At 43.4% G+C, this 23,237-nt stretch overlaps 1 protein-coding gene across 3 annotated transcripts in view; it reads right to left on the bottom strand.

Moving 5' to 3' along the window:
- The window catches only part of wash1 (WAS protein family homolog 1), a 30,908-nt gene extending 8,589 nt beyond the window's left edge, over positions 1–22,319 (bottom strand). For 2 of the 3 annotated variants that reach the window (XM_072552169.1, XM_072552170.1), the window contains exons 1-5: positions 21,214–22,319; positions 19,765–19,924; positions 16,883–16,994; positions 5,825–5,971; positions 4,541–4,677 (exon numbers count right to left, since the gene is read on the bottom strand). In XM_072552169.1, coding sequence (XP_072408270.1) covers positions 4,541–4,677; positions 5,825–5,971; positions 16,883–16,994; positions 19,765–19,904 — 536 coding nt within the window. In that variant the 5' untranslated portion in view covers positions 19,905–19,924; positions 21,214–22,319. The remainder of the gene's footprint in view (positions 1–4,540; positions 4,678–5,824; positions 5,972–16,882; positions 16,995–19,764; positions 19,925–21,213) is intronic. The other variant, XM_072552171.1, reaches the window with a different exon arrangement.
- Between the last annotated feature and the right edge of the window lie 918 nt (positions 22,320–23,237).

The following is a 23,237-nucleotide window of genomic DNA, read 5'->3' as shown; positions in this document are numbered from 1 at the left end:
GACAACAAGGTCAATAAACTAGGTCCATATTCTTTGGTGTTTCAAAAAAGAGATGATTTTATTGAGGCAGTCAATACTGTAAAGGAGCTGATATGAAGAGATTGATTTCACTGGGTAGGCAAGCTAAAATACAAGCATGATTTCAGGATAAGGTGCCCAACAGTTTGGGCTGTGACGATGCTGCCCCTTTAACAAGGTTATTGTGTCCTTTTATCCCCCAAAAGAGACGTCTAAAAGGCAGAGGTGCCAATATATCCGGAAGTGGCTACTTTAAACAATGGCGGGGCACTGGCCAGTTCTCCCAGTTCAGGTTTTTTCTTCTACTTTATTTTGATTTACAAGCAGCCAGAAACTGCTGGTAGCAGAGAAGTTGCTACAGTGAAAAAAAAAGGTCCACGCTTCAACAGATGTTTCTTGCCAAACTCTTCTCTATGAAATCTCTCCTGCCTGTAAGAATCAGAGTTTGAATTTACCATTTGCCAAGGGGTGTGTTTTTGGGATGTTGTGGGTATTGGAACAGCTCCTTCGTTAAGCTGTGATTTCAAGTTATTTGGATTTCCAAATTGTAAGGTATTCTAAATTCTATTTTATTTTGTTACTGTTTCAACCATATTGTGTAAAGAAATGTGGTTTTGCTTCAAGGACCAATAATGTGGTAAGGAGATTTGCTAGAGTTGCTTGGCAGAATTTAAACTAGTAAGGTGGGGGAGTGGGACCCAGGGAGATAGTGAGGAAAGAGATCAGAAGCTGGTACAGTTGAGAAAAGAAACGAGTCAAACAGTCAGGGCAGGCAGGGACAAAGCAGAGAACAAGGACGGACTGATAAATTAAATAGTATTTATTTCAGTGCAAGAGGCTTAACAGGGAAGGCAGATGAACTCAGGGCATGGTTAGGAACATGTGAGTGGGATATCATAGCAATTACAGAAACGTGGCTCAGGGATGGATAGGACTGGCAGTTTAATGTACCAGGATACAAATGCTATAGGAAGGACAGAAAGGGAGGCAATAGAGGACAGGGAGTGGCATTTTTGATAAGGGATAGCATTACAGCTGTACTGAGGGAGGATATTCCCGGAAATACATACAGGGAAGTTAATTGGGTGGAACTGAGAAATAAGAAAGGGATGATCACCTTACTGGGATTGTATTATAGACCCCCTCAGTCAGATGGAAATTGAGAAAAAAATTTATAAAGAAGATCTCCGTTATCTATAAGAATAATAGGGTGGTTATGGTAGGGGATTTTAACTTTCCAAACATAGACTGGGACTGCCGTAGTGTCAAGGGTTTAGACGGATTTGTTAAGTGGGCACAAGAAAAATTCTCTCATTCAGTATGTGGATGCACCTACTAGAGAAGGCGCAAAACTTGACCTACTCTTGGGAAATAAGGCAGGGTAGGTGACTGAGGTGTCAGTGGGGGAGCACTTTGGGGCCAGCGACCATAATTCTATTAGTTTTAAAATACTAATGGAAAAGGATAGACCAGATTTAACAGTTGAAGTTCTAAATTGGAGAAAGCTAATTTTGACAGTATTAGGCAAGAACTTTCAAAAGCTGATCGAGGGCAGATAGTTCACAGGTAAAGGGGGCTGGAAAATGGGAAGCCTTCAGAAGTGAGATAACAAGAGTCTAGCGACAGTATATTCCTATCAGGGTGAAAGGAAAGGCTGGTAAGTATAAGGAATTCTGGATGACTAGAGAAATTGAGGGTTTGATTAAGAAAAAGAAGGGAGCATTTTTCAGATATAGACAGGATAGATCGAGTGAATCTTTAGAAGAGTATAAAGAAGTAGGTGCATACTTAAGAGGGAAATCAGACAGGCCAAGAGGGGACATGAGATAGCTTTGGCAAATAGAGTTAAGGAGAATCCAAAGGATTTTTACAAATACATTAAAGACAAAAAGGTAACTAGGAAGAGAACAGGGCCCCTCAAAGATCAGCAAGGCGGCCTTTGTGTGGAGCCACAGGAGATGGGGAGATACTAAGCAAGTATTTTGCATCTGTGTTTACTGTGGAAAAGGACACGGAAGATATAGAATGTAGGGAAATAGATGGCGACATCTTTAAAAATGTCCATATTACAGAGGAGGAAGTGCTGGAATCTTGAAATGCATAAAAGTGGATAATTCCCCAGGACCTGATCAGGTGTATCCTAGACTTCTGTGGGAAGCTAGGGAAGTGATTGCTGGACCCCTTGTATTATTTGTATCATCAATAGTCACAGGTGAAGTGCCAGAAGACTGGAAGTTGGATAACGTGGCACCAATATTTAAGAAAGATGGTAAGGACAAGCCAGGAAACTATAGACTAGTGAGCCTGATGTCGGTGGTGGGCAAGTTGCTGGAGGGAATCCTGGCGACAGACTGTACATGTATTTGGAAGGGCAAGGACTGATTAAGGACAGTCAGTATGGTATTGTGCATGGGCAATCAAGTCTCTCAAACTTGATTGAGTTTTTTTGAAGTAACAAAGAGGATTGAGGAGGGTAGAGTGGTGGTCGTGATCTATATGGACTTCAATAAGGTGTTCGACAAGGATCCCCCATAGGAGACTGGTTAGCAAGGTCAGACCTTCTGGAATACAGGGAGAATTAGCCATTTGAATACTCAAAGATAGAAGACAGAGGGTGGTGGTGGAGGGTGGTTTTTCAGACTGGAGGCCTGTCACCAGGAGTGCCACAAGGATTGGTGCTGGCTCCTCTACTTTTCGTCATTTATATAAATGATTTGGATGTGAGCATAAAAGAGGTATTGTTAGTTAGTTTGCAGATGACACCAAAATTGGAGGTGTAGTGGACAGCAAAGAAAGTTACCTCAGATTACAGTGGGATCTTGATCAAATGAGCCAATGGACTGAAGAGTGGCAGATGGAGTTTAATTTAGATAAATGCAAGGTGCTGTATTTTGGGAAAGCAAATCTTAGCAGGACTTACACACTTAATGGCAAGGTTCTAGGGAGTGTTTCTGAACAAAGAGACCTTGGAATGCAGGTTCATAGCTCCTTGAAAGTGGAGTTGCAGGTAGATAGGATAGTGAAGAAGGCATTCTATATGTTTTTCTTTATTGGTCAGAGTATTGAGTACAGGAGTTGGGAGGTAATGTTGCAGCTGCACAGGACATTGGTTAGGCCACTGTTGGAATATTGCGTGCAATTCTAGTCTCCTTCCTATTGGAAAGATGTTGTGAAACTTGAAAGGGCTCAGAAAAGATTTACAAGGATGTTGCCAGGGTTAGAGGATGTGAGCTACAGGGAGAGGTTGAATAGACTGTGGCTGTTCTCAATGGAACGGAGGCAGAGGGATGACTTTATAGAGATTTATAAAATCGTGAGGGGCATGGATCGGGTAAATAGACAAGGTCCCTTCCCTGCAGTGGGGGAATCCAGAACTAGAGGGCATAGGTTTAGGGTTAGAGGGGAAAGATATAAGAGAGACCTCGGGGGCAACTTTTTCACGCAGAGGGTGGTAAGTGTATGGAATTACCTGCCAGAGGAAGTGGTGGAAGCTAGTACAATTGCAACATTTAAAAAGGCATCTGGATGGATATATGAAAAGAATGGGTTTGGAGGGATACGGGCCGGGTGCTGGCAGATGGGTCTAGGTTGGGTTGGGATATCTGGTCAACATGGACGAGTTTGACTGAAAGGCCTGTTTCCATGCTGTACACCTCTATGATTCTAAGCAGAGTGGTTTGCCCAGCTGCATCACTCCTGGAATATCGACTTTACATCTGCCTTTAAAATAAGAAAAATGTTATGGTCTGGGCTACTTAAAGTGTTTTGAAAATGGGTCTGACCTCGTCCAAAACACGACCGAATCAAGAAGAGATCTTTTTCACTTAAAAGGGTTGCAAGTCTTTGAAATTCAGTACCTGACCATTACGGATGTTGTCATCATTGAATATATTTAATCTATTAGGGAATCAAGGAATATGGGGAGTAAGCAGGAAAATGAATTTGAAGACCAAGATTAGCTTTGAACATTCTACAGTATGGGAGGCATAACAGACCACATTTTCCTCCTTTTTAAAATGTCATGATCCCCTAACATCTATAACTTGCTAATAGTATTGTCATATTTTTCCAGTTCGTTAACTCAAAAGTTCACATCATGAAAACCAGGTTTCCACCGCCTTCTCAATCAAATTTACAGTATAAATATTTCGTTCTTTCATGATGCTGTGTGTTAGTGTAAAAGTAGTTTCGGAGTCTTTTTCAATTAAAATTTACTTACTTTGTTTAAAGCATACATGTTTGAGATGTTTCTCCTTTGATTAAAAGGTGATATTACATTTAAACCTGTGATATTTATAATTCACATACAGAATCTGAAAACACAAAAACATATTTTTCCAGACAAACTGCAAGATGTAATTATACAAACGTTGGTATGAGGTTACAGTTCATTATCTTCTGTAAATGTCTTCATAAACATTCACTTCATAAACAGAACCACACTGGCAAATGGTACGTCTATATATAATTTACATATGAACAAGAAAAATATACAAAATTCATTCCTCTTAATGACACTTACGGGTTTTCAGTGGTATTGAAAAGTAGTAGAGAACTGATAGAGGTGATATTTCGGGGAAGGCTTCCCAATCCTTCTTCCGTCTCATTCTCCTCGCGTGACTTGGTGTTCAGACACACAGGATAATGCTTTGCCTTTTCCTGAAGGAAAAGAAAAATCTCAACTGGTTCAGTTTGAAAATCTCAGCTAGGAAATGTTTGTCATAGAAATATCTTTAACTCCAGATGTATATTTTACAAGACAGATGAAATGTATTCTGAATGCAAAGAAGGAATCACATGAGCAATCTGCCCAGCATCCATGGTTAGTCCTGCCAATTAATTTCAGCAGAGTGACAGAGGACATATACCAGACCATCAGTCCACATGTTCTTTCAAAATGAAGGAGGTTCACTAGACAGTGATCAGGAACAGAACCTAGCCAGATTTCTCCTCCCTGACTCTAACACATTAAAGTCTCACTGACATCCCAGCTAAGATTAGATATTGGATATCATAAGGCTGTAATGACAGCACTGAAACAAACATCTGAAAATGCAGTTAGTGATTGATGCAGGGACCATGTCAATAATCAAAAATGAAATAATTAGGTGTTTGAAAGTGTCGGGGGGGGGGGGGGGGGGGGCGCAAAGAAATGTAGCAGAGGAAATATAGAAGCAAATAGGCATATTCAATTATTTATACGATGGTCTCTGCATGCCTATGTTATTTCCAAGTTAAAATATAAAGACTTGGAGCAGAAATGAAGAATGTGTTCTGCATACTACTTTTCTACACAAGGTAACAATGTGTGGATCACCTGCTACCTTTTCTGTTCAACAAGATGTGTAGAGTACTTATGTTTTCAGAACAATTTTCAGTTTAAATATAAAGCAGAAGCAAGACAACAGGCTGTGCATTGCTGCAAAATGTGGTTTCCAGGGAAAGGGATGGAAAGTCCAATGCAAAGAACGTGAAGGACAAAACTCTTGAAGCTGATTGAAGAATGTGTCATGCACTGTTCAATTAGTTTTCTTGCCTATTCACCTTGCATTGTAAATAAATAACCTACTGCACAAATAGATTGATATTTGTAGTGGGCTAACCCAAAATGCATTTCAGTATTTTTTCTTAGCCATTTCTATTTGAACAGCTTTTGATATTTATACAGCTTGCAATAGGATCAAAAATCACGGAAAAAAACAAAATTGACGGAGAAAATCAGCTGCTTATCAATGTGTTTAATTCAATGTCACAATTCACAAGGGAAATTCTGTGGGCTGATGGCAAGGCTATGATGGTCGCATACCTGCACTGCCTTTTCATCCAGTGGTTTCAGTTTGCTGTGAATCTTATAGCGTGGGCATTTCTGTAAAGCAGCATCATCGACTCCAGTGAAAATGGAAACATAATCCTGAAGTTTGTCAGGTGCAGGGTATTTTGCACTGGAAAAAACCTGCACAGAAAGAGAATCACAGAATCAAATAACAGGTCAATCATACAGGTTTCCTAAATTCACTCAAATGATTTCTCTCTTACTTTTAGCCGATATCCCAGAGCCCTAGCTTCTCCAAATCAACAGAAATAGCTTCCATTTAATATTGCTTGGAGGATATCAGCTTTGAAGGATTGTGAAAAAAGAAATATATTTCCAGTTTTATGGATTTATCTGGATCGGTTTCTTTAAAAAGGAGGTCAAAGTTCACTGCAGAATTAGAATTTTTTTATATATAAGACAAGGCTTGACCCCACGAAGTCAGTTTGAAAGGTCACACAGGAAATGCTGGAGAAACTCAGCCACATATGTGTCATGATAGTTAATTACCAAATCAGAAGATTTGGGATAGAAATCACAGAAATTTGGGATAGAAACAGCATTGAAGTAGTAAAGGTCATTAGAGCGGCGAAACTTTCACGCCATCCAAGTTGAGGAATCAAAATCTTCTTCATATTTCAAGTGAGAGTGAGAGAAAGAGAGAGATTGGAAGGAGTCGGATAAACAGGAACATGAAAAGTTGCAAAAGAAGTATAATTGTTTTGGATTTGTGTCTCCAGCAATGGATGTGTTGGGAATTATGGTGAAACGTTGTTTTAATGCTTGTGACAAGATCTTTCTACATATATGCATATAGCTTACTTTATAAAAACTTATTTTTGTTAAAGAATACTTGCTGCTTCATTTGAATATGTTTAAACAAAACAACAAGAGAAGAAAATAAAATCTCAGGCCAGGTTTAATTTTGGGATCTGACTCATCCAGTGGTACCATGAGCTGGAATCATCTGGGGCCTCATCCTTAACTCAAAGATTACAGTAATTTTGTGGCAGCAGAATATTAGGATAACTGGTGTAATTCTCTAATTTCCCCTCTCACCTTTCCTAAATAGTGGAGTCACATATACAAATGTTCCCAACTGAAGGGCGGGACTCCTGAGCACAGAATTTTGGAAGATCTTCATGAAGACATCAATTTTTTTTCCCCATCTGCCAACTTTAAAACTCTGGGAAGCAAGTATTCAGGCCTGAGGGATTTTTACTCCTCAGTGCAATCATTTTCTTAATTACTCTTAATTTGCTTGTTATTTTGGCAAAGTCCATTCTTGATCCCGTGCTAAACAATCCAAAGAAAGCACTATATTTCTCAACTGCAAACATTTGTGCAAAATAGTTACGTCAACTTACATTAAAGTATTATGTTATTATCTCAGTTGTCTGGTGTGTAACAGGTTCACTTTACTCTTAGTCACGTTTTCACAGATATACTTTTAAAAAAAGGGGCCAATTCACAACTCCTATAGTTTTAAATGGTTTTCTCCTTTTACCAGTGCAATCTCCACTGCCTACCTGCTTCTTCTATTGACGCATATAGATGCAAGTCTATGATTATTAAGGATATTCCTCCCCCGTTGTTGCATCCCCTTTCATTTTTATATTTGTTATAACTAGAATAGTCAATTTCCAATTTTGACCATTTGAGATTCAGCATTCAGTAATGACTGCTATGTTCTACCCATGAAATTATATGTGCATGTGCAATTGATTCAATTTGATGCTTCTATTCATTTGATTACATTTTAATTTAAGGCATTAGCCCAAATCTGTCCATTTGTTCTCAATATTTTCTCATGTATCCTACTCCTGTTTGCAGGTTTAATCACTTCACAACATTCAGATTTCAGGCTCACCACACAATCTCAAGTTTTACTCTACTCTCCCTTATGGTTTACATGTGGTCACTGTTTTCATCCTTTCTGCTAGGACACTGATCCAAGCCTGTTTCAGTTGGCACCTGTCTGATGGGAACAGTTCTTTCCTGTTCCAATACTGGTGCCAGTGTCCCATAAAATGAGAAACTGTTTTGACATACTACTCTCAGATGCATGTTCATTTCCTTAATCTATTTAAACACCATTTTACACAAAGGCTCAAGTAATGATTATAAACCAACCTAGAGGTGCTACTTGCCACACTCTGAACAGAACTTCTTGCCTACTCTTTCCTATGTTTTGATCCCAATAAATACAACCAATGTACCTTCCTGCTCCAATATCCTTTGATGTTAGTTTAATATGTTGGTCACCCTAGACAAGGTAAACACAATATAAGCTTCTCACTTCTCTTTAGGAGGTGGTTATCATTTTCCTCAAATATTAAATCTACAACTACCATATTACGTTTCCACACTTCCTTCATTTGGGCAAACTCCTGCTCCAAGTTCCCAGGGTCAGGATTCTACTATTCCTCTATTTTTACCCTACCTTCAGTTAGCAAGCACGTGCATTCTGTCCCACTGTTCTCTATCTAACCTGTGTTCTCCATAAGCTGCATGCTAGCAGTCACTTTAACATAGTTGTGACTAAGGTGTGGACTAAATGATCCAAATATGTCTCCCATTTCTTAATGGTCAGTGTATCCAACCCCCTTTCCAGCTGAAGTGCTTTCCTGGGTGAATCACACCGTCCACAACCCTCACATAATGCAGTCTAAACATAATCTGCTCTTTATATCTGAGACTAAAAAGTATTTACATATTGGAAAGGCATTTTGGAAAGTTAAATAGGGCAGAACTTATACACAAAATGGTAAGGTCTTGGGGAGTGTTGCTGAACAAAGAGACCTTGGAGTGAAGGTTCATAGTTTCTTGAAAGTGGAGTCACAGGTACATAGGATAGTGAAGGTGTTTGGTATACTTGCCTTTATTGGTCAGTGCATTGATTATATGAGTTGGGAGGTCCTGTTGCAGCTATATAAGATATTGCTGAGTTCACTTTTGGAACACTGTGTGCAATTCTGGTCTCCTTGCAAATAGGAAGGATGTTAAGAAATTTGAAAGGGTTCAAAAAATGATTTACAAGGATGTTGCTGGGGTTAGAGGATTTGGGCTATAGGGAGTCCAAAACTAGAGGACATAATTATAAGGAGAGATGGGAAAGATTTAAAGGGACCGAAGGGGCAATTTCTTCACACAGTGGGCAGTGTGTGTATGGAATGAGCTGTCAGAGCAAGTGGTGGAGTCTGATACAATTACAACATTTCAAAGGCATCTGGGTAGGAAGGGTTTAGAAGGATAAATGCCAAATGCTTGCAAATGAGACTAGATTTATTTAGGCTATCTGGTTGGCATAGACAAGTTGGACCGAAGGATCTGTTTCTGTGCTGTATATCTCTGACTTATATGTAAAATTCAGATCGTTTTTAAGCTTAGAAACTATCATTTAGCTTGCATCAAAAAGTCAAATGTTAATGGCCAAATATATTTCCAAGACAGGATGCAGAGTGTTTTGGAGGAGAATTTGCAGGGGCTGCAGTTCTCATGTATCTGCTGCCCTTGTCCTTCTAGACGAAGGTGGTCGTGGGTTTGGAACATGCTGTCTAAGGATCTTTGGTGAATTTCTGCAGTGCATCTTGTTGATAGCGCACACTGCTACTACTGAGCCTTAGTGATGGAGAGTGTGTATGCTTGTGGATGTGGTGCCAAGGATGCTTTGTCCTGGACGGTGTCGAGCTTCTTTAGTGTAATTAAATCTGCACCCATCAGGCAAGTGGGGAGTATTCAATCACACTCCTGGGTTGTGCCCTGTAGATGGTGGACAGGAGGTGAGTGACTCGCTTCAGGATCCCCAACTTTCAGCCTTTTATGTTCATCCAGCTGCCCTGATGCTATTTGCCACATCACCTCTGCACAGCACTGCATTCAGATGTTTTTCATTCTCTGATTAACGTAAGCATTTCATTGAGTAATTTGTATGCAAGCAGAGCTGATGAATGAGTTCAGAAGGACGTTGGAAGGTCATTTGAGAGAAGTAAGCTTATTGAAGCAGGGCTGAAAATTGTTGCTGGAAAAGCACAGGTCAGGCAGCATTCAAGGAGCAGGAGAATCGACATTTCGGGCATGAGCCCTTCTTCAGGAATGAGGAAAGCGTGTCCAGCAGGTTAAGATAAAAGATAGGGAAGAGGGACTTGGGGGAGGGGCGTTGGAAATGCGATAGGTGGAAGGAGGTCAAGGTGAGGGTGATAGGCCGGAGTGGGGAGTGGGGGCAGAGAGGTCAGGAAGAAGATTGCAGGTAAGGAAGGCAGTGCTGAGTTTGAGGGATTTGACTGAGACAAGGTGGGATAGGGGAAGTGAGGAACCTGGAGAAATCAGAGTTCATCCCTTATGGTTGGAGGATTCCTAGGCGGAAGATGAGGCGCTCTTTCTCCAACCGTCGTGTTACTATGCTCTGGCGATGGAGGAGTCGAAGGACCTGCATGTCCTTGGTGGAGTGGGAGGGGGAGTTGAAGTGTTGAGCCATGGGGTGGTTGGGTTGGTTGGTTGGTCCAGGTGTCCCAGAGATGTTCTCTGAAACGTTCCGCAAGTAGGCGGCCTGTCTTCCCAATATAGAGGAGGCCACATCGGGTGCAGCGGATGCAATAAATGACGTGTATGGAGGTGCAGGTGAATTTGTGGCGGATATGGAAGGATCCCTTGGGGCCTTGGAGGGAAGTAAGGGGGGAGGTGTGGGCGCAAGTTTTGCATTTCTTACGGTTGCAGGGGAAGGTGCTGGGAGTGGAGGTTGGGTTGGTGGGGGGTGTGGACCTGACGAGGGAGTCACGGAGGGAGTGGTCTTTTCAGAACTCTGATAGGGAAGGGGAGGGAAATATATCCCTGGTGGTGGGGTCCGTTTGGAGGTGGCGGAAATGACGACGGAAGATACGATGTATATGGAGGTTGGTGGGGTGGTAGGTGAGGACCAGTGAGGTTCTGTCCTGGTGGCAATTGGAGGGGGGGGGTTCAAGGGCGGAGGATCGGGAAGTGGAGGAGATGCGGTGGAGAGCATCGTCGATCATGTCTGGGGGGATATTGCGGTCTTTGAAGGAGGCTGCCATCTGGGTTGTACGGTATTGGAACTGGTCCTCCTGGGAGCAGATGCGGCGGAGACAAAGGAATTGGGAATATGGGATGGCATTTTTTTTTTTTTTTTTTACAGGGGGCAGGGTGGGAGGAGGTGTAGTCTAGGTAGCTGTGGGAGTCGGTCAGTTTATAGTAAATGTCCGTGTTGAGTCGGTTGCCCGAGATAGAAATGGAAAGGTCTAGGAAGGGGAGGGAGGAGTCTGAGACGGTCCAGGTAAATTTGAGGTCAGGGTGGAAGGTGTTGGTAAAGTGGATGAACTGCTCAACCTCCTCGTGCGAGCACGAAGCAGTGACGATACAGTCATCAATGTAGCGGAGGAAAAGGTGGGGGCTGGTGCCAGTGTAGCTGCGGAAAATGGACTGTTTCACATATCCTACGAACAGTCAGGCATAGCTGGGGCCCATGGCTACTCCTTTGGTTTGGAGGAAGTGGGAGGATTGGAAAGAGAAGTTGTTCAGGGTAAGGACCAGTTCAGTCAGTCGATGGAGGGTGTCAGTGGAAGGGTACTGGTTGGTATGGCCGGAAAGGAAGAAGCGGAGGGCTTTGAGTCCTTTGTGATGGGGGATGGAGGTGTACAGGGACTGGATGTCCATGGTGAAGATAAGGCGTTGGGGACTAGGGAAGTGAAAATCATGGAGGAGGTGGAGGGTGTGTGGGTGGTGCCCCGAACGTAGGTAGGGAGTTCTTGGACTAAGGGGGACAGGACCGTGTTGAGGTATGCAGAGATGAGTTTGGTGGGGCAGGAGCAGGCTGAGACAATGGGTCGGCCGGGGCAGTCAGGTTTGTGGATTTTGGGCAGGAGGTAGAAACGGGCAGTGCGGGGTTGTGGGACTATGAGGTTGGAGATGGTGGATGGGAGATTCCCTGAGGTGATGAGGTTATGGATGGTCTGGGAGATGATGGTTTGGTGGTGGGAGGTGGGGTCATGGTCAAGGGGGCAGTAGGAGGTGGTGTCCGCGAGCTGGCGTTTAGCCTCAGTGGTGTAAAGGTCGATGCGCCAAACTACTACCGCGCCTCCCTTTGCGACTCCTCCATCGCCAGACCATAGCAACACGACGGTTGGAGGAAGAGCGCCTCATCTTCCGCCTAGGAACACTCCAACCACAAGGGATGAACTCAGATTTCTCCGGTTTCCTCATTTCCCCTCCCCCCACCTTGTCGCAATCAAATCCCTCAAACTCAGCACCGCCTTCCTAACCTGCAATCTTCTTCCTGACCTCTCCGCCCCCAGCCCCACTCCGGCCCATCACCCTCATCTTGACCTCCTTCCACCTATTATCGCATTTCCAATGCCCCTCCCCCAAGTCCCTCCTTCCTACCTTTTATCTTAGCCTGCTGGACACTTTCCTCATTACTGAAGAAGGGCTCATGCCTGAAACGTCGATTCTCCTGCTCCTTGGATGCTGCCTGACCTGCTGCGCTTTTCCAGCAACACATTTTCAGCTCTGATCTCCAGCATCTGCAGTCCTCACTTTCTCCTTATTGAAGCAGGGGCATGGAAATGAGGGAAATAGAACTGATTAGTTTGGGATTATGGTTGGCAGGGACTGATTGGACCAAAGGGTCTGTTCTGTGCTGTACCACTATGATTAATACTAGCACTCTCTAGAGTCAATGTGATGGGCTAAATGGTCTATGCACTGTGCTGATGACTCGTGGGTGGAGTTTAGTGGTTATGGGCAATCTCAGGCAGATCCATCTGCATTCCCACAGTCTCTGCAAGCTAACTACCTATCCTTGTTGCTAGTAGTGTCCTTGGACTGTCGCGAGGGCATTTCCTGGCTCCTTGAGATCTCCCAATGATCTATCTATTCCGTCAAGCCCTTTCAGAGTTTTAAAGTGATGTCAAGTCACCCCCAAAGTCCTCCCTTTTCTCGAGAAAGGAGCCCCAGCTGGTTCAGTCTTCCTCAATCAGACTCAATATTGACATATGCAAGGTCAAGTTCTAGTGGAAACCATCCAGAAATGTGGGAGACGCCGGATACAGCATAACCTTTTAAAATGTAGAAAAGTATTTTAAATAAAATAGAAGTTTAAGAATGACAGTATTTATGCTAAAGTGGATGGCTCAGTCAAAGATACAGCAACAACGACTTATGTTTATTATGCCGCGAAGGCGGCGTTTGGTATGCTTGCTTTCATTGATCAGTGCATTAAGTATAGAAGTTGAGACGTCATGTACAGGACACTGGTTAGGCTACTTTTGGAATGCTGCATTCAATTCTGGTCTCCCTGTTATAGGATGGATGTTGTGAAACTTGAAAGGGTTCAGAAAAGATTTAAGAATATTGCTGGAGTTAGAGGTTTTGAGCTATACAGAGAGGAGTAGAAGATTGGGGCTGTTCTCCCTTGAGCGTTCAAGGCTGAGAGGTGACCAGATAGAGTTTTATAAAATCATGAGGGGCATGGATAGGGTGAGAATAACCAAGGTCTTTTGCCCAAGGTAGGGGAATCCAAAACTAGAAGGCATAGGTTTAATGTAAGAAGGTCAAGATTTATAAAAGGACAACTTTTTCACGGAGAGGGTGGTGCATGTGTGGAATGAGCTGCCAGAGGAAGTGATAGAGGCTGGTACAATTATAACATTTAAAAGGCATCTGGCTGGGTATATGAATAGGAAAGGTTTAGAGGGATGTGGACCAAAAGCTGGCAAATGGGACTAGATTAATATGGAAGATCTGGTTGGCATGGACAAGTTGGACCAAAGAGTGTTTCTGTGGTGTACATCTCTATGACTCGATATGGATCTATGTGAATGTAATGTGCTTCACAAGATTGTCATAAGGCAACATATTTAACTGGATGGGTAGATCAATAGAAAGGGTTTGGAGGGTTGCACCGAAGGTTCTGTTTCTGTGCTGTATATCTGTGACTCGATGACTCTAAATAAGAAAGATTGTTAAGGCCCCTGCAAACAAAAATTTAACATTAATCTGTAATAAGGGGCGATGCCATATTGGATTTGGTACTAGGGAATGAACCAGGCCAGATGTTAGATTTGGAGGTAGATAAGCACTTTGGCGATAGTGACCATAATTCAGTTACATTTACAATAGCAATGGGCAGGGATAGGTATATACTGCAGGGAAAAAGGTACAGCTGGGGGAAAGGCAATTATAATGTGATTAGGCAAGATTTAAGATGCATAGGATGGGGAAGGAAATTGCAGGGGATGGACAGACTTGAAATGTGGAGCTCATTCAAACAACAGATACTGTGGGTCCTTGATAAGTAGATACCCATCAGGCAGGGAAGTAGTTGTCGAGAGGGAACCATGGTTTACTAAAGAGGTTGAAGCTCTTATCAAGAGGAGGAAGGAGGCTTATGTGAGAATGAGGCATAAAGGCTCAGATAGGAGGCTGGAGAGTTACAAGTTAGCCAGAAAAGGTCTAAAGAGAGGGCAAGAGCCAGGAGGGGACATGAGAAGTTGTTGGCAGATAGGTTCAAGGAATACCCCAAGGCCTTCTATAGTATATCAGGAATAAAAGAATGACTAGTGTAAGATTAAGATCAATCAAAGATAGTAGTGGAAAGTTATGTGTGGAATCTGAGGACGTAGAGGTAGTGCCTAATCAATACTTTTGGTCAGTAATCACATTGGAAAAGGGCAATGTTAGTGAGAATAGGGAGACACAGGCTACAAGATTAGATGGGATTGAGGTTGACAAAGAGGAGGTTTTAGCAATTTTGGAAGATGTGAAAATAGATAAGACCCCGGGGCTGGATGGGATTTATCCTCGGATTATCTGGCAAGCCAGGGAGGAGATTGCAGAGCCTTTGGCTTCAATTTTTATGTCATCACTGTCGACAGTAGTGCCAGAAGACTGGAGGGTAGCAAATGTCATTCCCTCATTTAAGAAGGGGAGACGGGACAACTCTAGTAATTATAAGCCAGTGAGCCTTACTTCGGTTGTGGGTAAAGTGTTGGAAAAGGTTAAAAGTAAAAACATACAACACCAGCTTATAATCCAACAGGTTTAATTGGAAGCACTAGCTTTCAGAGTGCTACTCCTTCATCAGGTGGTTGTGGAGTATAAAATCGTAGGACACAATTTAAGAGTATCTTACAATCTTATACTCCACAAACACCTGATGAAGGAGCAGTACTCCAAAAGCTAGTGCTTTCAATTAAACCTATTGGACTATAACCTGGTGTTGAGCGATTTTTAACTTTGATCATCCCAGTCCAACACCAGCGTCTCCAAATCTTGGAAAAGATTACAAGTGATAGGATTTCTAATCATCCAGACAGGAATAATTTGATTAAGGATAGTCAACACGGTTTTGTGAAGGGTAGGTGGTGCCTCACTAACCTTATTGAGTTCGTTGAGAAGGTGCCAAAACAGGTGGATGAAGGTAAAGAGGTTGATGTGGTGTACATGGACTTCAGTAAGGCGTTTGATAAGGTTCCACATGATAGGCTATTGTACAAAATACGGAGTTTCAGGATTGAAGGTGATTTAGTTTGGAATCAGAAATTGGCTAGCTGAAAGAAGACAGAGGGTGGTGGGTGAAGGGAAACATTCATCCTAGAACTCAGTTACCAGTGGTGTGTTGCATGGATCTGTTTTGAGACCATTGTTGTTTGTCATTTTTATAAAATGATCTGGATATGAGCGTCAAAGGATGGATTAGTAAATTTGCAGATGACACTAAGGTAGGCAGTGTTGTGGATAGTGCCAAAGGATGTTGTGGGTTACAGAGGGACATAGATATGATGCAGAGCTGGGCTGAGAAGTGGCAAATGGCGTTTAATGCAGAAAGGTGTGAGGTAGTTCACTTTGGAAGAAATAGCAAGAATGCAGGGTACTAGGCTAATAGTAAAATTCTTGGCAGTGTAGATGAACAGAGAGATCTTCGTGAGCTGGTGCATAAATCCCTGAAAGTTGCCACCCAGGTTGATAGGGTTGTTAAGAAGGCAAATGGTGTGCTGGCTTTTTTTTTGGTAGGGAGATCAAGTTTCAGAGCCATTAGGTCATGCTTCAGCTATACAAGACACTGGTAAGGCCACATCTGGAGTACTGCGTGCAGTTCTGGCCACCGCATTATAGGAACGTGGAAGCTTTGGAAAGGGTTCGGGGAGATTTACTAGGACATTGCCTGGTATGAAGGGAAGGTGTTATGAGGAAAGGCTGAGGGAACCGAAGCTGATTTTGTTGGAGAGAAGGTGGTTAAGAGGTGACTTAATCAAGATGTATATGATAATCAGAAGGTTAGATAGGGTGGACAGTGAGAGCCTTTTTTCCCTCGGATGCCGAAGGCTAATACAAGGGCACATGGCTAAGTTGAGGGGTGATAGATTTAGGTCAGATATTAAGGGTAGTTTCTCCACTGCTTACAATAGTAGTAGACTCACCGAGGTTAAGGGCATTTAAATGGGCATTGGACATACATATGGATAATAATGGAAGGGCGTAGGTTAAATGGGCAACAGATTATTTTCACAGGTCGGCGCAACATAGAGGGCTGACAGGCCTGTACTGCGCTGTAATGTTATATGTTCTATGTAAGCTGTACCATTCCATAACAAATGCTGACATTGTGTGATTGAGCTTTTTTCCTTTTGTTTGGTGCAGACTGTTCACTCACAAATTTTACAAGAGGCAGAGACTCATGTTTTAGCAGTTGCTCTACTATCAAGGTTCAGAACCTACTTTGAACATTACAGGCAAAAGGAAGCAAGTGCTATCACATTTACAGCAAAGACGAACTCTCACTAAATTCTAAAATTGCCATTCTCCTCCTCAATCACCAAAAGGTTAAATAGCTTTTTGGCTGAAAGCAAGGAAAAAGACCTGAGTCAACTGAAATTGAAGTACAACTATTTGGTACTGAAAGTCAGATCACCTAACTTCAAATCATGGAAAAAACAGGGCCAGTGTCACGTGGAAGGAACTCTGTTTCAAATTCACACACTATGCAGAAACAGTCCAAAACCGCACACACCAATACAGTCCTGGAAAGTTAACTCTTACTTTAGTAGCTTTCTTGCTGCCTTTGATTTTCTTGATTTTAGCCTGTGCCAAGTTGATCCGGTCATTGATGGACTGCAAGCGAGTTTGATTGCTCGCTACGTTTTGGGAAACCCTGTAACAAGATATTACGCAGTTAAAATTTGTTTAAATGATGAAGCATTAATATAAAAATACTTTTGCCAAGAAGGTGAAAGGTAAAGTCACCATTGTCTTACCAGACCACAAGGCTGCTATCTCATTAGACAGATAACCAGTGGCGGTTTTACTGGAGGGTCACCAGGCCTCAGGTGAGGGGAAGCAATTAAGAAAGAGAGTCCATCATATTAACCTCAGCCAGTGTGGGAATTGAACCCTGCATGGCACCCCAGCCAACTGAGCTAACCAGTCTCCACTTCTTTACTTTTTGCCACCACTCAGTTAGGGTGTATGCAATTAAAAGGGAGGGTAGAAAACAGATTCATTATTGGTTAGAAGAGCAAAACAGAGTAAGGGTTAAGAGTCTTTGAAAGTGGCTCCAAACATGGTTTGATGGAGCAGAGTTGGAATGGACAATTCGGGCAAGACTAAATAGTATTGTCTAGAAGGCCAAATGGAAGCTATAAAGTGATATTATCAAGATGAGAGAATAAAACATGGACCAAACACATTAGCCTAGATCATTCCAGAATAGCAATCATCAGATTGCCACTTCACTCAAATCTATCCCCACTCTGGCGGAGCTCTGCATCTCTGGCTTGGGTTTTTGAGCCCAGTCTCTCCAGAGATGCAAAGTAAATATGAGAGCTTCACTGTACCACTAGGGCAGTCCCCTGTCCATAGTACAAGCTGCCACAAGGTCAACTTCAAGTTCTAGTGTGAAAAAGGGGGTGCATGAATGAGTAGTGTGGATAATTGGTTTGGGGTTAGTCATGAGGTCATGTTGCAGTTGTATAAGACTCTGGTGCGGCTGCATCTGGAGTATCGTGCGCAGTTTTGGTCACCATCCTATAGGAAGGATGTGGAGGCACTGGAACAGGTGCAGAGGAGGTTTACCAGGATGTTGCCTGGTATGGTAGGAAGATCGTATGAGGAAAGGCTGAGGCACTTGGGGCTGTTTTCATTGGAGAAAAGAAGGTTAGGGGTGACTTCATAGAGGTGTACAAGATGATTAGGGGTTTAGATAGGGTTGACCAGGAGAACCTTTTTCCACGTATGGAGCCAGCTATTATGAGGGAGCATAGCTTTAAATTAAGGGGTGGTAGGTATAGGACAGATGTAGATTCTTTACTCAGCGAGTCGTGAGTTCATGGAATGCCCTGCCAGTAGCAGTGGTGGACTCTCCCTCTTTATGGGCATTTAAACGGGCATTGGATAGGAATATGGAGGACAGTGGGTTAGTGTAGGTTAGGTGGGCTTGGATCGGCGCAACATCGAGGGCCAAAGGGCCTGTACTGCGCTGAATTTTTCTATGTTCTATGTCGAAGGTGATGGGACTAAAGTGCTGGAGGGGTCATTGTGGTCAAGAGGGGCAGTTGTATCAGTTTGGGAATAGTCAGATGGTGGGATATCATCCAATCTGGCTTTGGTGGAGGGTGAATTGGGTTCAGTCAGGTTAGGGGTGTAGACAAACCGTTGGGCATTAATAGTGTACCCTATAGTTATCCAGAGGTCAGACTACAGTTTGATCTGCCTATGTATTCAGGTTAAAAACCCAGTAATGGTCTGAAGGAGACTAACACAGTCAAAGCCATTTGCAGAGACCTGGGGACTTCCACAGGTCACTGTCACACATTGGATTGTAAATCTGGTCTCCAGCAATCTGGGCCAGTGACGCTGATGGTAAGCTGATCATTTTAGCAAAACAAAGTAAAAATTATGTTCTGAATAGGAATAGGCTTGATACAGTGATGTTAGAAGCATGTAAGAGTATCTAATTTAGATAATCAATGGCATCATTGTTACATCCGAGTTGCATGTTATATAGGTAGGTCATTGGGCAACATTTGTCCAAGCCAGTACTGGAGAGCCATAGGAACCAATCCTATACTGGTCCACTGATACGACTGAAACTTTTGACTACATTTCCATTAATATCCATTATGCCCTCTAATCATAGAATCTCTCACAACAGGAAATACACCTTTCTGCATCTAACCTGTAAGTGCCCTAAGAATTTTGTATGCTTCAATATGGTCACCCCTCATTTATTTAAACTCCAATGAGTACAGGTCCAACCCATTCGACCTCTAAGACAGTTGTACCACACAGGATCAGTCCACTGCAGTGGCTCCCAACCTTTTCAGCATCAAGGCAAACAATTACACAGCACATCCACTTTTTCATTTAATGGATTTATTCGCATTTATTATAATTCCAGCCTTCTAGAGAAGTTTGCAACATAATACGTGCAACAAGCCAAAGGAGGATAAAAAGCATGACTCCAGTTCTCTTATCCTTGTTTCTCAAGGATTAAGCTTCATCGCTTACTTTGCCCATCCATTTCACACATTAGATTTACCTCTGCAAAGACAGCACAATCTACTCTCCTTCATTCTCTGGAACTCCTATAAATAAACCTGCCTTACTCCTCCTTGGTCTTTAAAAACCTCCTTAAACCCTTCACTTTGATCACTTCCACTTTTAGTTTTTGCAATTCATTTCCTATCACATGCTTCAAGACATTATTTTGAATGAAGGAGGGCTTACATGTGCTAGTTATTAAATAGATTAATATGGACTTCCTTTTTCAAGTATTCTGTGCTTCATTTTGAACTTGTAAACTTTTGTTAATTCTTGAGAATGACAGTACTCAGACAATTACAGAATTAAACACTGCTGCTCACAAACACAAAATCTAATATTTAGATAAATTTCTCAAAATTCATGTCCCTTATGCTCCATACCTAGTGAAAACATCATTGGAGATTTTCTGGAGATATAGAAGGGCATCACTGATCTGGTGAATGGCTTCTTCACGTCGCAAGTCTGGTTGGATGATTGGAACTGTGTATACCTGCCCTTCAGTGAAGTACTTTTGCATCATTTTAATTCAATGTGGGTAAACTGGAAAACAAGGCAGTGATGATTAAAATTTACTTTTCACAGGAACTAATGTCAATCTTTCACTGAAAAACTAATTAGCATGTGACTAAATATAAAGACATTTCACAGGGATTGCTTTCTCTGGACACCCTAGTCCATTCTACGACTAAAAACACAAACTGCATTTCCCACAGCACTTTCCAACGTAACTGCAAAAGGTGCAACACCTGCCCTTTCACATCATCCCTGCTCACCATCCGAGAGCCTAAACAGTCTTTCTGGGTGAATCAGCATTCTACCTGTACCTCCTCCAATCTTGTGTATTGTACTTGTTGCACCCAATTTGGCCTAATCTACATTTGAGAAACCAAACGCAGACTGGGTAACTGGAGAACACCATTCAATCTGTGCACAAGCATGATCCTGGCCTTCCCGTAGCTGGTCATTTCAACACAGAGTCCTGCTAGCATGCCCACTTGCTTCTCTTCAGCATGCTGCAGTGCTCCAGTGAATCACACACAAATTGGAGGAACATCTCATCTTCAGTCTAGGCACTTTACAGCCTTCTGGACTTAAACATATAGAGTTCAACTCCCATTTCTTCCCTTCCTTTTAGCCTTACTTTGTATCTGTCACCATATCCTCTCTACCCCTACCCCTACCCCCACCCATAAGGCCTGTCTTCTTTTTCAAGTCTGGCAGTTAGACACCATTGCTCTGCCATTCTCCCATTCCAATCACTTAATCTGAACCATCAACATCTTTTCTCCACCAGCACACTACACCCCACCAACTATAGCATAAATGCTGCCCCTTCCACACTTCACTTCACTTCAGCTTTGAAGAAGAAGTCATCTAGACTCAAAACATTTGCTTGCTCTCCCTCCATGGATGCTGTCTGACCTTCTGTGATCTCCAGCATTTGTTGTTTTCAGCACAGATTCCAGCATCTGCAGTAATTTGCTCCTATCATGCATTTGCGAACAGATGCAGAGTACAAATTTAAAAGGCCACATGAATTCAATTAGACTACAGCCCATGTTTTATAGGAGATCTGAATCTCTAATTGAATTAGAGATACTTAACTGTTTTGAAAACAATACATTTAACTATTTCTAATTAATGCAAGTTACTTCCCTTTGAACACCACTTAGTATTGACTTTTATGGGTTAACTGGACATACTTTTATCATGTCTGAGAATGAGTAAACAAATAAAGGTAAAGTTGACCATAAAGAAAAGATACTCAAGATCCATGAACCCCAAGGTTTATTGGTATCTTGTAGAAGCTATGTCCAGCTTGCTCTCACCTGCCCAGCCTCTATAAACAATTGAAGCGGTGTCCCCCAGTCTCTGTAGGTGGCTGAAGCGATGACCCCAGTCTCTGTAGGTGACTGACGCAGTGACCCCCAGTCTCTGTAGGTGACTGACGCAGTGACCCCCAGTCTCTGTAGGTGGCTGAAGCGATGACCCCAGTCTCTGTAGGTGACTGACGCAGTGACCCCCAGTCTCTATAGGTGGCTGAAGCGGTGACCCTCAGTCTCTGTAGGTGGCCCCCACTCTCTGTAGGTGGCTGAAGCAGTGACCCCCAGTCTCTGCAGGTGGCTGAAGCGGTGACCCCACTCTCTGTAGGTGGCTGAAGCAATGACCCTCAGTCTCTGTAGGTGACTGAAGCGGTGACCCCACTCTCTGTAGGTGGCTGAAGCGGTGACCCCACTCTCTGTAGGTGACTGAAGCAATGACCCCCAGTCTCTGTAGGTGACTGAAGCGGTGACCCCCAGTCTCTGTAGGTGACTGAAGCGGTGACCCCACTCTCTGTAGGTGACTGAAGCGGTGACCCCACTCTCTGTAGGTGACTGAAGCGGTGACCCCCACTCTCTGTAGGTGACTGAAGCGGTGACCCCCACTCTCCGTAGGTGGCTGAAGCGGTGACCCCACTCTCTGTAGGTGGCTGAAGCGGTGACCCCCAGTCTCTGTAGGTGACTGAAGCGGTGACCCCACTCTCCGTAGGTGGCTGAAGCGGTGACCCCAGTCTCTGTAGGTGGCTGAAGCGGTGACCCCCAGTCTCTGTAGGTGGCTGAAGCGGTGACCCCCAGTCTCTGTAGGTGACTGAAGCGGTGACCCCACTCTCTGTAGGTGGCTGAAACTGCTTCCAGTTTAAAAATCAAACTGTTGCATTTCCCTTGTCAGGGGACCTCGGCCCACGCATGCGTACACAGACCACTATTTGCGAAACTCTCGCGAATAAAGCAACTAATTAATTAACACCAATTCCGTCTTCTAATACTCTACCATCATGTTTTCATTCTTCACTCTTCAAACAGAAACATCCTATTCCATGATACAAGTTTCAAGCACCAACGACTACAGGCAGTCATCAGCGCTCGCGCATCGATTACGATTTATGCGCATGCGTATATCTTCAGCACAAGCGCTACCAACCCCACCCATCACCATATGCCGCGCCCGCCACAGCAAGCCGCGCCCATCACAACAAGCCACGCCCATCACAACAAGCCACGCCCGCCACAGCAAGCCACGCCCACTACAAGCCGCGCCCACGACAGCAAGCCGCGTCCATCACAACAAGCCACGCCCGCCACAGCAAGCCGCGCCCATCACAAGCCACGCCCGCCACAGCAAGCCACGCCCAATACAAGCCGCGCCCATCACAACAAGCCACGCCCGCCACAGTAAGCTGCGTCCATCACAACAAGCCACGCCCGCCACAGCAAGCCGCGCCCATCACAACAAGCCACGCCCGCCACAGCAAGCCACGCCCACCGCAAAGCCCTGCCCCGAGAGTGTTCCTACTTGTCATCAGCCTGTTCAGACATGAACTTGGACTCAGACCCTTTGACTCAGGCAGTGCTACAAGTCAAAACCCAGTATGTTTACATTCCTGCGTACTAACTGCCCTTCATTTCACTTTACGAAGTTAGCCCCTATTTTTCTCTCAGTTATTTGGTTGTCTTTTCAGTTGCTCCCTGTGACTGCACATTCGAACTACAAACTGGGTAGAGTAACAGTAAAGCCAAAAGATAGAGGAGCAGAATTGGGCCATTTAGCTGATGGAATCTGCTTTGCCATTCAATACCTGATCCAAACACTCTCAATTCCACTTTCCTGCCTTTTCCTTATAGTCCTTGATTTCCTCTACTGATTAAAGAACTGACTGTCTAAGCTTTGAATATACTTAATGACCCAGCCTCAGTAGCCAAAGGTAAAGAATTCCACAGATTCCCTACCCCTTGACAGAATGCATTTCTCATCTTTGTCCTAACTGGGAGAAACCCTACTTTAAGATTATGTCCTCTAGTCCGAGATTCTTCTG

The sequence above is a fragment of the Chiloscyllium punctatum genome, chromosome 32 (assembly GCF_047496795.1).
Source record: "Chiloscyllium punctatum isolate Juve2018m chromosome 32, sChiPun1.3, whole genome shotgun sequence".
Taxonomy (NCBI): domain Eukaryota; kingdom Metazoa; phylum Chordata; class Chondrichthyes; order Orectolobiformes; family Hemiscylliidae; genus Chiloscyllium; species Chiloscyllium punctatum.
Note: the sequence above shows the minus strand (reverse complement) of the source record. Positions and strands in the feature narration are given on the sequence as shown.